This window comes from Perissodus microlepis, chromosome 7 (assembly GCF_051167445.1).
Source record: "Perissodus microlepis isolate ML-2025 ecotype Zambia chromosome 7, ASM5116744v1, whole genome shotgun sequence".
In the NCBI taxonomy this organism is placed as follows: domain Eukaryota; kingdom Metazoa; phylum Chordata; class Actinopteri; order Cichliformes; family Cichlidae; genus Perissodus; species Perissodus microlepis.
In genome coordinates, this window is record NC_140467.1 from 59,956,614 (window position 1) to 59,973,463 (window position 16,850).

Below are 16,850 nucleotides of genomic sequence, written 5' to 3' on the forward strand. Positions count from 1 at the left end.
CTATATATTGTATGGTAAAGACCCTACAATAATAAACTGATACTGTGATGTATGGCAGACATGTAGGGCTGACTTGAGGTGTTGTCTTATTATAGGTAACAGATACAAACACGTTGTTGTCACTCTGTGATTTTAAATGGTGTGCATAGTGTGGAAACTAATTATTTTCAATTTTCCCAAAAAATATTTGAATGATTTTCTCAATTAATTGACTTTTAACTTGACTTAAATTCCCAAAATTATGAAGCATATTACACACTAACCTACTATAATGTCACATCTATTTGTGTTGTCTAGTCAAGTCTACAACCACACGTTAACTTCACAAATGATGAAGGAAAGCAGCAAAACAAGAACGTTTCTGCTTGAAAGTGAAACACTGTTGCTGATGAACAAGTGATGTGAAGAAGTGAAGAAGTGCATTACTTTATTACTTTTTATTACTAGTTCTAAACAATGTTGTCAAGCTGAGAAGACTTCTTTTTCTGAACGAGATTATTGGCCAAAATGTCTTTGGGAATTGAAAGGATGCAGCACTAGCTCTTATGAAAACTGCCATGAGGGCTTAAAGACTCAATTTGACAGCACACAGTAAGTTCCTAATTGGTTTAAATCTTCTAATTTCCATGAATAAATTCACAATCATATAAAGACCAGCATGAGTGCAGTTTTATAGGCTCTGTTCATTGTTCCTTTCCTGTTATAAAAGTGCTCTATGATGAACTGAGTGTAAACAGAAGTCGACGTCACATCCAGTCATGTGGACTGTGTGAGTTTTCTGTTCAAGTGATAAAACACAGGGCTGATTCAGGTAAAGCTGTTAAGGGGTCCTTGTTGCAGCCAGAAAGGGCCAAAAGTTAGAGGGCAAGGGGGAAATGAGGGAGGGAGGAAGGCCTCTGAGGGAAGGTGAGGGGGAGCGAGTGAATGAGTGATGTGAGAGCTGAGAATGAAGAGGGTAAGAAAGGGGGAGGTTATCTGAAACGAGTCGAGATAAAACTACAGATATTTTTGAGGCGAAGCCGAAAACGGGGATTTTGGAGAGGGAAACGGGAGATTGGGGGGATTCTGGAGAGGCGACAGAAAGATTGGGGAGGGGTTAAAGGAAAGAGTAGAGGTAAATAAAAAGGAAAGGCAGAAATGGGGGAGGGCCGGAAAACAGCAGTTAATGACTGCGAGCCTACTCTCACTGGGGCTTCTAACGAGCAGCAATTACTCGCCAAACACACATTTGGAACTTCTATCACTGCGAGGACTGCAGCTGCAATCATTATTTTCATTCCACATTAATGTGACAGTTATTTTCCCTCCTAACTGCTTTGTGGCTAAAATATCACGAAGGTAAAATCTGCTCAAAGAGATATACAATCTTTCTTTTACAGTCATGCGATAATAAAAAGTGCACAAAATATTCACATTCGAGTTAAAAAACTGACAAAGCTATTTTTTAAAATATCTTTTTGCATTTGTTGCAGACTCTTGGGGCAAAGTTGGTTGGGATGAATCCTCTTGTACCACCAAGTCAAAACTTTTTGCCGTTTGAACGATGTTAAGATCTCACTGAAAACTGAAAATTTAAAAGCTGTTTGTTTTTTTCCACATCACTGTAAAGAGAGCTAGAAAAAGACAGCCCTCTACAACCCAACTGGCAAAGGTGGACCGCTTCCTCGTCAACTCTTCTACTACAGAACTGCGCTGCCCTGGCATGTGGGGACAGTGACATCTGATTTCTTCCGTGTGTTCAAAAACATCTGTAAAGATCAGTGGGTGCTCTGTCATGGATTGGGGCTGCGTTTAACCCAGCGGTGTTGGAGATGTTGTGAAAATTGGTGGAATTGTGAACACAGAAAGGTACAGTCAGATTTTGACCCGCCATGCTATATCATTTAGAAATGCTTCAGATTAATATCACCTTCATTTTATAGCATGAAAATAATCCCAAACACACTGTCAATGCTGTTAAACAAACCTCGGTAGAAAGACACACAGTGGAACACTCAGTCATGGGCTGGCCTCCCCAGAGCCCGGACCTCAATGTTACTGAAGCAGTGTGGGATCATGCTCACAGAGAATTTAAGAAAAAAAATCAGCCAACATCCAAATAAGAAATTTCAATGTCCTTCAAGACCCTTGGAGCACTATTCCTGAAGACTACTTCAAGAAATCACAAGAAAGCTGCCTCAGAGAGGTCAGACTGTTCAAGGATAAAGAGGGTCACACCAAATATTGACTTTGAAACTTGTTACAGTTGTACAGGCTTTATTTTTCACACATATATATTGTAGCTCCATGTATGTTTGCAGATGTTAAATCGTTGTACCTATTTTCCATGTTCTCAACACTTTTGCACAATACCGTGCAGTAATGTGATGTTAAAAAAAGCCCAAGTGGCAGATACCACAAAAGTAGCTAACCTTAAAATCTCAAGCATTCTGTTCAAAGTGTGTCCTATAGTCACTACCAACAAAATCGTCTCACTTCCCACTCTAAAAACAAAAACAGAAAAAAGGCAGACACACAAAACCATCAGTAAGCAGCTGAAAAGTTTCAGTACTCGAGTGTCCAACTCCTTTACAACACTCAGTGCATGATTGCTTTGGTGCCTGTGTTTATGGAGCTTTAGACAGTCCATGTTTTTGAGTGTGTGTGCACAGCCTCATTGCAGCGGCATGGTCCATTTAAGAGGGCGACTGGCCCCTTGGCTCTCTTTAGTTGTCATGTGCTTCAGAGGAGAAATGTGGCACCTGACCTCAACATTACAGCCCTGTGAACACATCTGCACCAACACACAGAGGAGGAGCACATGACTGCATGACAAGGTCATATAGCTCCATATCACAATATCATCACCAATATTGCAAACTTGACTAATGGGACTTTACAGGCTTACCAGTAAAGTTCCACCACAAACAAAAAAAAACTGTAATTGGGAGGAAAAAATGGAAGAAACCTTTGGAGGAGTCATGGTCAGAGTGTGAGCCAGGCAGCAGAACATGTGGCTGTGTTCACAGGAAAACTATGAAGAGTTTGTGTGTGTGTTCCTTGTTCACACACAGTGGGACCATAAATAGTCGCTGCTATCAGCAGTGTGGGCATTCCAAGACAGAGCAGTGTACTATCAACACGGAGGGCAGACCTGACTCTTGGGTTTTCTCACACACTCGGAAGGAGAGAGGGAGGAAGGGAGGGGCGAGGAAAGAAAAAGTTTCCAGCTCGAACTGAACCTTTCTGTGCGGACATTAAAAACCTGAATGAATAGTGACACCGCTTATAACTTTGTTTTTGTTTGTTCAACTATTTTTACGTTACTTATACAATCTGACATCACTGGAAATGTTTACATATGGGCTAAGTTGGCCATTAGTCAGCCTCTGCTTAGTCTGCTCAAGGACCTGATTGAAAATATTCTTCACATCATCGAGTATCGGGGCCAAGCTCAGGTGAAGAAGTGGGGTCTGTTCTCAGACGATGCCTCATTGAAGATGCTGATCGTGTTGACACAGACATACGCTTTGCTGGGAAATTCAAATGTCACAACAAGACAAAGGTCAGGGAGAAAAAGTGAATTTGAGGTTTATTAGAAAAATTCAATAAAAAAAATATACAAAAATTTGTGCACAAATTAAAAAGCCAAAACACTGCACTGTTGCACTGATTAGCTAAGATGAAGAGGACGTCTGTGCTGAAGATAACAGGTGACGCAGACGCCATCAAATAATCAGCAGACCACGAATCCACCTTTGAATTCACTAGTTTGCGTGAACAACACTGCTCATTTCCTCCTTTATATATTTATTCTTGAACTCTACCTGGGCAGAAAATAATCTTTAATAATGTTCATTTATCGTACATTGGAGCTTCAAACTATTCTAGCTGCATTTCCCCCTCCCTTTAACCTTTCTTCTGATTGGCCGTCCCTCGCAATTAAAAAGTATGGAGAGCAGGTGGGTGGGGCTTCTGTCCCCATAGCTACAACTGATACAGATGACAAAACTATTACCCCCTGTATGAAAATTTGATTTCCCAAGTACTAGGATTTTTAACGTAGCTTTTCCAAACACGGCTTTCATTATTTTACTATATTTTACATAAAAATAAAATTATTTCACAAAATCAAAAAAACTAAATTAATCAAATTACACTAAATTATTAGCCTCCCTGATGCTAAATAGTCAGACGTGTATCCTCTTTGCTGGATAACAGCTTGAAGTCGTTTGTTGTAGTCTTACACACGCCCCCTATTTTGTTTTTGGCAGGATGTGCTCGAGTGACAGCTCAAAGGTTTTTATACTGTGTGTAAAATAGGTGTCAGGCTTTAACTTGATTTTACAAGCTTTGAGCATTACAAAGTCAAAGCACATCATTGGACAGCAGTGATTTGTGCTGTGGTTCAATAAAAATGTCTAAAAATCCTGGTTTAAATAATTTATGCTTTCTAAAGAAAAATAAGATATTTAGAAACGGTATGTTAAAATCCACTGCTCTGTTTAAAAAAAATAATAATTAAAAAATTTGGTCCTCATCTGTCTTAGGGATATCCTCTTTCTAAAGTCAGGGCTTTCAGACAAAGGGATTACTTTCACATAGACTTTGATCATGTATAATACAGCCATCCACCATTGTAACAGGATTGTGGAGAATAAATCTGACAGCATTCAGTATCAGATGGAGATAACAAACACTGATATAGCTTTCATCTTATATGAGAATGTGAAAAAAGTAAAATAAAAGGAAAGACTGGTGATGTAATCAAAAGAGGACTGTTTCCATTTGATACGGACACCCTGTCTATGCATATCTGCTGATAGAGAACATCAATCCAATATCAGTGTTAAATGAATTAAATTAAAATTAAATTAGCACCTGAGAACAGGACCAAATAAACAATATGGCAAAAAAAAATAATAATTCGCCTTCTTTATAAGCACTTCTCTCATTTCAGCTCAGTATTAGAGCCTTTACTACACAGGCTGTAATTTATGATCATGCTAATTTCTCCTCTCTCTGCTCTCATTCCGAGTGCACACCTGATAACAACATTATGCTATGTAATCGTAAGAAGCCGACAGATGAAGGATCGTTTTTGAGATGATCAATCGTGCCAGTTCACTTGGCTGCTGTTTTCAGTTTAGTTGAAAACCTCTGCAAACATAGAAACAAAGAAAAACTGCTGACGCAGCAGCTGGAAAGTATCTCCAACCTACCTACTGTTTGTTGTTGGTTCGTCTATGCTATGTATAAAAGTCAAATGAGGAGATCGTGCCATTCTTTTTGGAGATTTCAGAGTGATCTGATCAACATAACACATCAATGCATCCCTAACAACTGCAGCAGTCCAAAGTAATTAACGTGTGTAGACAAGAAGTCAGTAAAAATACAAGCCACAATGAAGACCAAAGCTAACTTTGACAGTGTTTTCCATTAAATGTTTTGCCTTCAAGTTCAAACTCAGATCATGTCAAACAGATACTGTCCATCGTGAAATCAACAATGAGTGAAACAAGTGTAAAAAGGGAGGGACTGAAAGATGATGAGAGCATTTAAAAAAATGACTGGAGCAAAAGGACAAGCTGATAAAAAACAAGTGAAGGTTGTGTCAAAGACGACAAACACGACAAAGGAATCAGGCAGCTGGAAGCATATAAAATAACCCGCCACAAGCAGACAGAGTAAAACACACAGATTTCATAAAAACTGAAACACCAGCACGGGGAGTGCAGGGCGGGGTGTTTTTATAGAAGCCTATAAGAGTTTTAAGGCGTTTTTTTACTAATGGTCCATTGAGAAGGCTCTGTTGTTTTAGCCCCATAAGTTTTTACTGTCTGGCTGCAATCTGACCTTGGCTGCTTCATGGAGAAGATTGTGATTGTCAGAAGCGCAGCCAAACATCAACTGGCTGCGCTGGAAAAATACTATAAACAAGTCTCAAATATCATCTCTAACCCCCCGCAGACGACGCCTTCAGACTGCTCGACTTACTCAAATCATACAGACGTTAGTCTCGTGGTGCCTGCGTGACAGTGATGTCCAAATCTAAACAAAGCAAACGTTTTGTGCCAAATTCAAGAATTTCACCGTCTTCTCAGTCTAAATGAAGGACGGCTTTTCCAAAACATGGAATCTTCATCCTCAAAAGTCTGGTGTTTTTAACCAACTTTATTTTCCTCTATTTCAAACCCGCCAGAATGGGGGAGGATAGCTGTGTCTAAATGACACAAAGAGACAGCTTTACTGAGACTAGGTGGCTATTACATTAATGTTCCTTATAGCTTTATTCAGACATACCAAGATACAGTACCGCGTTCCCTCTCGTCTCAGCACTTGACCAATTTATAGCCACTTTTCAATTCATTTCAGTTGTATTTATATAATGCAAATTTACAACAGCATTTGCCTCAAGGTGGTTTATACTGTAAAGTAAAGGCCCTACAATGAAACAGAGAAAACTCTAATAACCAAATGACCTCCTTGGATTTTGCACTCAGCAACAGCGGGAAGGAAAAACTCCCTTTTAACAGGAAGAATCGGGCTCAGCGAGGGGAAAACACACTGTGGAAGAGACCCAGAGATTTTTGCAACCTCACTAGTGTAGTGCATGTTCATAAAGAATGTAACCCTGGGTATCTTTGGTTGCAACAATTCACATAATAAGAAATAATAAAGTTCCAGGTTTAAAAAGGGGATATGTATCTACACATGCCTGCAAAGCCCTAAATACTGTGTAAATTTAGGGTTATTAAATCTGGGAATACGGTAAAGTCTGTGTGCGTGTGGACCCTGTCCCGCGGACACTCATTGCAGTACTCATTGCAGGAAAAAAACTTTTAGCCAAAACATGAGAACTGCTCACCACTGCACTTCGTTTAAGTCCTAAACAGTTTAACCAGCAAGTTTAAAGGTGATCAGATGATCAGCTGTTGAGATAGATTTATGAGGAGTTGGATGGACAGACACACGTTTATGGTTTGGCTCAAAGCATTGACCAACACTGCCAGAAAAATAACCCAGAATATGTAAGTAGATGCTTGGGGTTATCTGGAAATGCTGTCACCACATAGGTTTATGCATCAGAGAGATAACAAGAGTCTGTTGTAAACATTTAAGGGCTTTAACCACCAAGGTTATTTGTTCTCAACTTGCAACACTGTAGCTTAAATGGATATATGGTACCAGTGGGGTTATTTTCCAATTGTTCCAACATTTTTAAAGTATTCAAAAACATTTTTGACTGAACTCTTTAAAGGCCAGTGTAAGGCATGCTGGAAACCACTAAAACCCTGTGGTACCTGGTAGAGGAAGCGCTGGCTGAACTGGTGCATGGCGCCCTGCAGCTGGCTGCGCTGGCTCTGCCACTGCTGGTAGTTTCGCACAGACTCGGCTGTAGGCCTCTGCCACGTGGTGGTTCTGGTGTTGTGGTCCACATAGTAGAACCTGCCCCGCTGGTCCACTCGTTTCTCCCAGCTGCAAGGGGGGACGCAGAAAGGGTTAGTCGGGGCAGCAACGGGCGCTGTGCCTTTCAACAAGATTTTATTAATCGCTTCAAGAGTGGGTGGTTGCATCGAAAAGCTGCTGATAGCAATGGTACTTATTTATGGAGACGAGGAAAGAGAAACAGACGAGAAAAGGAAGGAAAACACAGTGAGGAGGCAGATAGAGAGTAGGATTCAGGAAAGGAAAAGAGGGAGGCATAAGGAATGTTTCCGATGGAAAACTGTTTAATGCTTCCTTTTTAAGGATGTTTTTAAGATTATTCCAAAGTCTCAATCTTGCTTTGGATTAGTGCTCCAGTAAATCACCTAAAAATCAGCTGTAAGAGACAGAGACTGAAGCTAGCTGAATTTTGTTTTAGTACGTTATCACTTTAGCTTAGCCTGAAATATCAAGTAGTTTATTCTCCTTAAGCCGACGCCTGGCGTTACGCATGATGAGTAAAAACAATGGAATATGTCAGGTTTCTGACTGAGACTAACCATGTCCTTCATGTGAGTGCTCAGTTGTTTATGTACATGCTATTCTTCCCCTGAGACAGGAGGTCTGGACTTGGACTGAGATAGTGACAGTCTACTTAAAGACAAACACACAAAGAATAGACCCACAGAGGACAAACACATGAACAAAGCCCCCCTCCCCAACACACACAAACCAGCTCACCAGGACCGACTGCTGCTCTGCTGCTATTCTTGTATCTCTGACTTAAGTTCAACAGAATTTGGTAAAGAGAAAACAGCATCGACTTCCGAAGGCTAAAAACACTCACTGCAGATACAGACCAGCTTAAAAAAATCTAAATGCACACAGACAGCCTCAGATAGAAAATAAATAGTCATGCACAGCAGTACCACACCTCCACTCTTGTCTTGCACCATTTTTTCTTTTTACCTTTCATATATTTGGAGAACAGCACAACTGCTACTTAACGACTGATTGAAATCAGCATAATACAAGCAGTGTAGCTGGCTCACACAGAATCAGTATGACTGGAGCCGCTGCCTTTCAGTTTGTCTAAAGTCCAGGACCACTCGCTCCAAACCTGAGTCTCTAAACAGGCTCAGTTTTGTTGCACTGAAGCATATATGCAAACTCACATTCAGGCTGCAGGAGGAGAACTGCATGGAAGATTTAGTTTACCAACCGAGGCTAAGAGTTTACTTGCTGCATCATGTTTTATTGGATGCCTGCATATTTATATAACACAAAATGGTAATAATTTTCATCTGTTGGGTATTTAAGCCTTTAGTGCCCAGCAGAACAAGCTCACAGTGAGATGGAAGAAAATAAAAGATATGCAACAGAAGATCCTGGACTTGGTTGCATCATTACACATTTCTCAGGACAAACAATCTTCTTGAAAAGGAACATGCATAGTTAGATCAAGGTAAGTGGAAATAATTAGTTTTAATGCCGGTCCACAATAATAATTTTTCATCTACTTGTTAAATTGTTAATGATGGGGGAAAAAGTACAGTTCAAATTCTTTTTTAAGTCAGCCTTTTTGGTTCTAATAACCAGACAGCAGCCCTATGTTCAATAGTAACTAAAAAATGGTAACAAATACAATGAAAGTAAGCGATCCAATAAGGTGTTTAATTAGATAAATTACTATTACATATATATTTAATAACACTCCCAACACTGCTGAGCTCTCTAAGAACTTGATATGATATTTTATATGATACTAATGGGTGACACAGTGCATGAATGCGCAAACAGACAAACCAGGAGGATCATGTGACAGCCCCGGCAGAGAAGTCTCTTTCTCAAGGACACTTCAGTAACACAGATGACTGCAAACACAGCGAGTTATTTGGTGGAGGGACAGTCTGTCTGACCACGATGCCTCTGAGCTTTCTTTAAAATGCACAAGAAAACTCTGCTCCCTCTCTGATATTAGCACTGGCTTGTTATTTACTGGAGCCGAGGAAAATCCCAGAGCCCACAGAGGCCCGTCTGAGTCTCTCTTCTGTTGGGCTATCTGTCTCTGACGCTCTGTACCAGTTATGGTACCATGTCATTAACCATCTACTCCGTGTATTTCTTGGAATTTGTAGACTACAGTCCCATCACCATGTTCAGATCATACAGTACAGTGTTGAGCTTCGTTTGAACAGTTCAATCATTATTTATAACTGTGTCAATCAAAAGCAACACTTATTAGCTCCGTCTCCTGTGTGTGCTTGAGTTACTTAAACTGCTGAATTATTGGTGGGAAAAAAAAGGTAATAATGAAAAAAACAACATTAGGTGAACAATATGAGCATTCAGTGTTGATTCAATTTTGGGTTATACTCCAAGCAGAAAGAGTTAGTTGCATCTTCAAGCGGCTGAGATGATTTCTTCTGTAGAGTGGACTCAGAGTTAGTATGAGGAGTGCAGACAGCCTGGAGCCGCTGCTCCTTATATCAAAAGGCCAAAGCTAAGGTGGTTCAGGCATTGGGATGGGACTGGGATGCCACCTTGATGCATCCTCTTTTGGAAGGGGGGGTGAACACACTGCAGAGATTGTGTATCTCATCTGGCCTTTAAAGCAAGTCTAGAATATCCTCTTTAGTCATAATTTCTCCAGAATATCTTAATAGTTTTCAGTTTTAAAACTTAAAGTTAAGAGAGACCTTATTTCTCCCATATTAGATTCTCTTCATTGGCTCCCTGTTAAATCCAGAACCAAATTGAAAATCCTTTTCATCACTTAAGGTGATGACTAATCAGGCTGCGTCATATCTCAAAGACCTTATAGTACTGTATCAATCAATTAGAGCACTTTGCTCTCAGACTGCAGGCTTACTTGTGATTTTTAGGATATTTAAAAACAGAATGGGAGGCATCTGGAGAACCAGCTTCCAGTATAGATCTGGAAGACAGACACCCTCTCTACTTTTACGATTAGGCTTCAAAGTTTACATTTTGATAAAGCATATAGTTAGGGCTGGACCAGGTGACCCCTGAATCCTCCCTTAGTTATGCCAAAATACGTCTAAGCTAGTGGGGGCTTCCCATGATGCACTGTGTTTCTTCTTCACTCACAATGTGTTTATATACCTCTTTGTATTGAATCATTAGTTATTATTAATCATCTCTGTCTCTCTTCCACAGCGTGGCTTCATTCCTTCTTCCTCACCTCACCCCCAAACGGCTTATAGGGGGATGTAGCACTTTAAGATGACTGTTGTTGTGATTTTGTACATTATAAATACAATTTAATTCAAAAGAAGTAAACTGAACAGAATTAAAATGCAGGAATTTATACCTTTAGGTGTATCGTTAACCAACAAAGAGTGGATAGTCAAAAAACAAGACAGAAAAGGTAATCTCACACGGGTTTCCCGTGGAGGGCAGAATGAGATTAAAGCTTCAGGCCGGGCTCGGTCATGATAGCTTCAATCTGAACTCTGGTTTGTTTATCATCAAAGAAAAAATACTGTTGCTCAGTAACACAGCCACAGATCTGATTACTGCTTAAGGCTTTGTTAAGTTTTTCAGACTGACTTTTTAAGTGGAAATCACGGCTACACTTTGGTCTGGCATGCTGTACTTCTTCTTAACTCTAACCATTTTAGTCAAGATGTAATCATTTGATGTTTTGCAATGCTATACTGGATATAAACAAAAGCTTTTCAGTTTAGTCTGTTTGGTCTAAAGAAATTTTTGAGCTTGTGACGTGTTACTGCTCACAAACCCTGCAAATGATATGATGAAGAACAATGTGAGAAGCTCTCCTCAGTCTGGCTTTGGATTGCTTTCATTCTTTAAAAAACACTATTGCCTAACTACCCCAACCCCACCCCCTTCATCCTCTAAACAGCTCCTGATGTGTACATCTGGAGCGTTAGCGCGGTATTAGCTTGCTAATTGATCCTCTGAAGGGCCACAACGGCCATCCGCCAGCACAGTGGTGGATGGAAGTACATGTGGCATGAAGAAAGGACTTTTGTTCTCTGGGCCCCCACGCTCTCGTTCCTTGTATGGAAAATCTGAAGTGGAGGTTTGGGGGGGGCAACCTTTTCCTAAAAACAGCTTCCCTTTCTCTCTGTCACCCAGTCAAACGCTCTGAAAATCAATCAATACTCACTCCAAGTAAAAATGGGCTGAACTCTGGCAGAACACTGTACTCCAGAAGAGGGAGAAACAGTGTTCTCGTTACGATGCCTCAGCACACAAACACTACGATCAAGCTGCAGCGTTAGGCACAGTTACAGTGCAGTGTGTGTGTTTATGCCAGAGAACATATAACGTGCTCTTAATAAAACAAGAAGCTTTGATCGGGCAGAAACCAAGACTGGGAGGGAACTTTATATGTTCAGCTTTAATTTTAAAGTCACAGTCCACCCAGAACTGAAATTGTTGTGGCAAGTTCACTTCAATGGAATTGCTGCAATCAGAGCTCACAGGGGTCAGATGCCCCTCCCACCAACTCAGAGGCTGTTTTGGCTCGTTTCAACAGAACGCTGTCAACTTTAGCAGCCAGTCAGCTGATGTGCTTCACAAGGGCCTCAGAACAATAAAGCGTCTCTCATTTCCTTCTGTCCCACAACACCTCTGCTTGCTTTTCCATCGTCGACACTGCTGACTCACACACTCCACTGCTGTTTAGTCATAATAAACTCCATTCTCTTTTGGCCAGTTTTGCTTTAAGTTTTACTTTTTTCTTTGATAAAACATTTTTTTTTTGTCATTTTGACTTTGATGTTTCAGGAGACAGAGGTGTAATGCTATGCTGCAAAAAACACAGATGTGGCATTAGAGTAGCATCAGCCTAAATCATTGTGGCACAGGGCATTTCAACCAAGTCCAGTTTGAACCTAATGTCCTCAACCGTTCGGTGCAGGGGAATGAGATCAAACTGCGCCTTTATTGTCTACCTATGCTGACGTGCGAGCCTGGAACAGAAACAGTACAGCATGATTTCAACCTGGAACAGTACTCCACTTGTTTATCTTCAGTGGGGTTTTTTTGTCTACATGCTGAACTCCGCTGTTGTTCCTTTTCCTGAACAAGCCAACTTTTTACACAATCAGCTCTCAACCTACGCAAAGTGTCATTACCACTGGGCAAGGACGGCACACAAGTGGGCCTCTGTATCTTCTGTAATTACCATAATCCTCCTCTCTATGTAGCCAAATAGACACAAATGTCAGACCATTAATCTGGCATAAATGGTTATTTAAGGACAGATCCTGCTTTTCCCCAGTTACGTTACTGTCAGATGGTGAAGCTAAAAAAAGTGGCCACAGATATCAGAGGAAACGGTTATTTTCAGACAGGTGATGACTGAATGCCCTTTAGTTTACAGAAAGGAATGTTGACACATGCATTAGCCTAACTTTAGGTAACCCTAAACAACCAGTGCACTGATGGAGAAAACATATTTAAAAGTGCTACGGGCGCACCCCGGTGGCAGTGGTCTCTCCCACGTTGTGGTTTTGGTGTTGTGGTCAACGTAGTACACTCTGCCATGAGGCAACACCCTCTGCTCCCAGCTGCACAAAGAGAGAAGAGACAAGCACGCACAAATATTCATTTACTATCACACCGAATACATTCCAGCAACGAGATATCCAAGATTTTCTTAGACTGCCAAATACATCTTAAGTTTTTTTGTTTTGTTTTTAAAGTAGTCAGGGAGTGTCCCTTAATGTAATAAACCTCTAAATGTATGTCGCTCACCTGCAGCCATCCACACACTTAAGCTTTTTAGGGGCACTGACTCAACAAGTGTTGCTGAAGTTTTATCCTCTATAAAAAAATCATTCACCTCGACCTCTGTAAACACACGACTCACACTGGAAATACCATTTTAGTCTATCAGTAAAATATTCTTTTCTGACATATTGGTGGCAGTCATCTCATTCTGTGCTTATTCATCTGATAACTATTAATGAATCCCCACTTTTAGGTTGAAACTGCAAATATACACAAACTACGCAGATTCTTACAAAACTATTGGAAGATCTGACTGGGTTTAGAGTTTCAGAGGCAAATATGGTGCTGGTAATAAAACTAATAAAACTGAAAAAGGTGAAGTAAGCTACAAGAAGCAAAAATATATATAGAAGGCAGACTTCATTTTATTACAGGATGAGGAATGAAAAGGAAATTAAATGTTTTAGTATGGGAGGACTCAACTTTCTCACAATTAAATACTTATGACGCATTCACAGTTTACACGAAAGATCCGGGCCTACTCCGGCATCCATACAAAGTTTATCTATACACAATAACAGATTATTAATCACTGCTTACTTTTAACATTTAATGTGCTAGCATTTTTACATGTAGATACAGCAGTGTGTGTTTAAGATTTTCTTAAACAATAAACATTCCTCTTGTTGTTTCTGTGGCAGTCTTTCGTATAGTTTATAGTTTGCCGCTCAAACTACAGGCTGACTATGAGATGCTGTGACACACTGGCTCTTACCCTGCTGGGAGTGAGTCTGTGGTGGGCTCTGTGGTGCTGTTGCTGGCCTGCTCTGTGCTAGAGGTGGTGTTGGAGCTGGGCTCCACTGAGGCAGCTGGACCCAGGGCTTCCTGCTGACCAGGAGAGGGGCTACTGCTGCTGCTGCTGGCAGCTGGAGACCTGCCCGAAGGAGAAGATGGAGGAGGCGTGTGTAGGGACACGCCGCGATTGTTCTCCAGTCCATTAGACGTCAGCTCAACCTTATCTGAGAGAAGACACGGGCAGCAAGAAGCATAAGAAAAGCTGGGAAGATGATGTGATGCATTCTTACAGTCAATTAAGAAATTACAGTATAAGAGTGAGTGGACTGATGGTTGCATGAGAGCTGATTTGGGACCAAGAAAGACAAACAAACGTTTTTTTGTTGATTGGTTGATTACAAGTAGCTGAAGCATCTGCTGTATATTACTCAGCTACTCTCTTTTCCCACATTTCCTTTCTCTCCACCAGTGCTGTCAAATAAAGGCATTAAACGCTTCCAATGACCTTTAAATTAAATGTTAACTTTGGCAATCTTTAGACGGTAACATAATTTCAAGCTTCAAGTTTGGCACCTGGAAGGTGTTTCTAATTCCCCAAAATGAGTGGGCGATCCTTAGGCTGCAAAATAAAAACAAATCTATCTGCCTGTGAGAAAATCACCGAAGGATGCACACATACAATGTTTTTATTGACTGAAGCCCCTGCAGTAGTCTTTCAGCATATTTTTCAGCCTGCTCATCTCGATAAGTTGCTTAATTTAATCATTTTGTTTAATTTTGTTTAGTGTGTTGAACGTCTTTCAAAACTGTGACACTACGCATATCTAAAATTGTCATGTGACATATTTAGGAGTGGATAAAAACTTTTTGGGTGTGTACAGATTATTTTCACTACAGCTCATCTCCTCATAATTTTTTTTATCAAATGTATTATCTAGAAAATGGTAGAAAGTGCGAAGAACTCCCGTTATCTCCTTTATGTTTCTACTTTTTCTGACCTAAAGTCCAAAATTTCTCTCATTTGTGACAAAGCTTAAAATCCATTAACAAAGCAGGAAACTGTAATTTAACATTTTCCATACGAAGCATATATAAAAGCTGCTGATTAAATTTCTGTAAATAAACAGCTGAAATATTATTTTAGCCACATCTACCATTCGCTGTAGCGTGGTGTAACGTGGTTATTTTCTTGGATGCTCCCTTTTAAAAGCTTCCTCAGCAGTGTAACCACATAAATGTAAAAACCCTGTGTTCTTAAACTGTGCGTGACACCGTGGCGAGGTGAGCAGACTTTGCTACCTGCGCTGTTTCCGGGGCTGCCGTGACTCTTAGAGGACTGCCGGCGAGCAACGGGTCCGGGAATCTGCTCCTCACTCAGATCCCCATTTGTCAGAGAGCTCCCTCTGGAGTCCCCCGGGGACTCACCCTGCGAACCCCCCACTGAGTGCCTGTTGCTCCTGAAACAGAGAAAGAAAAGGGGAGAAAGAAAAGAAGAAGAAGACATATCAACATCTGCACTTACTTTATTTAAGGAATTTTATTCACCTCGTCCTTTTATATCCTTTGTTTTGACGACTCATGATTCAACCACACACGCAGAGGTGTCAGCTGCTTTTCCTCTCTGAACACTATCATATTTTCCCCAACGTTAAATATAACTTTGCTTTTCTGACGAGAAAGAGAAAAGCACGATGGCTTGCCCCCCCCCAGGACTGAGGAATGCTGGGGCCGAGCTTGGACGGCGATCTCTAGATTCAGTTGTTTACGCAGCTCAATAAAGAGAAGAACTAACAGTGCAGTGTGCACGTCTGCATGTTTTTATGACCATGTTCATGCAATGAGAACACTTGAGAACAGCATAAGAAGCCTCTCATCTTGTCTGTTGGTGGCATCTCTTCATATGCAGTATAGAGATGTTGACTGCCTCGCCATGACAGCAGCGGTTTAGGCTCTTGGCTGAACTGTGCTTAATGCCCCCCCACAGTGTTTAGAGGGAAATACCATCTGACCCCATGCACTCCCGCAGCAAAGCTTGGAAATAAATGCAGCCTGCTCCACTATTTATTATCTCGCTACCATTCTAGCCAGTGAGAGCTGCGTCTGAAACCACACTTGGGGGGGGGGAATAACATGCTGGCACTCTGCATAAGTGCTTCAGTCGACCGTGCTGGCAATGGCTTCCTCCACTCGACCCTTTTCTTCTCTTTTCTGCATTTATTTTGATTACAATTACGCCTGGGGTTTATGACTTTCTTAAACAGTTTTTTAGAAACGGGTTGGGCGAGTTTAGCATTGTATTTATTATTATTGTTCTTACTGTACCACAATGTCTGCAGACTTTCTAAAGCAGTGGGATTAAAGAAGCCTCTTTTTTTTTTTGAAAAGGCATTTTTGGTTTGTTAGGCTATAAAGAATCACAAAGTCTTTTAAAAATCTGACTTCTGGAAATAAACATTAAGACAGAATAATGCTGAAATGATGGCTTTTATAAATACACTCTATTATTCTGGTGTTCAGCTATTCAACAGGAGATAATCATGACTTGTATTTGATGTTTTGCTCGCCTGATATGCCAGAAAAGTGAAAATCTTTTTGGAGTTTTATTGCCTATTAGAAAAAATGAGCTGATTTTTATTTTTTTTTATTTAACTTTTTAGACATAAGCTATAACTTTAGCTTATCTAATGCAATATATCCCGCAGGAGATGCCAGTACAGTCTACAGTATTCCCCACATAACTCATAAAGAAGCTCTAATGAAAGCTGGCTACAGTGTATGCACCTCCTTTTGTATATCTTGTTATATTTCATGTTATAATTCAGAAATTTATGAGCCTAAATGTCACTGTTCATTATGACAGTCATGGAGTTATGACAATTAAGAAATCCCAGACTTTTGGGCCGACTGTCCTGCTGTGTCAC

General features: G+C 40.6%; 1 protein-coding gene across 4 annotated transcripts in view; it reads right to left on the reverse strand.

Annotated features, from left to right (window-relative positions):
• Window positions 1-16,850, reverse strand: part of wwp2 (WW domain containing E3 ubiquitin protein ligase 2) — a 63,130-nt gene that overhangs the window by 22,681 nt on the left and 23,599 nt on the right. For all 4 annotated transcript variants that reach the window (XM_084936345.1, XM_084936342.1, XM_084936344.1 and 1 more), the window contains exons 7-10: window positions 15,229-15,386; window positions 13,910-14,153; window positions 12,882-12,971; window positions 7,284-7,458 (exon numbers count right to left, since the gene is read on the reverse strand). In XM_084936345.1, coding sequence (XP_084792471.1) covers window positions 7,284-7,458; window positions 12,882-12,971; window positions 13,910-14,153; window positions 15,229-15,386 — 667 coding nt within the window. The remainder of the gene's footprint in view (window positions 1-7,283; window positions 7,459-12,881; window positions 12,972-13,909; window positions 14,154-15,228; window positions 15,387-16,850) is intronic.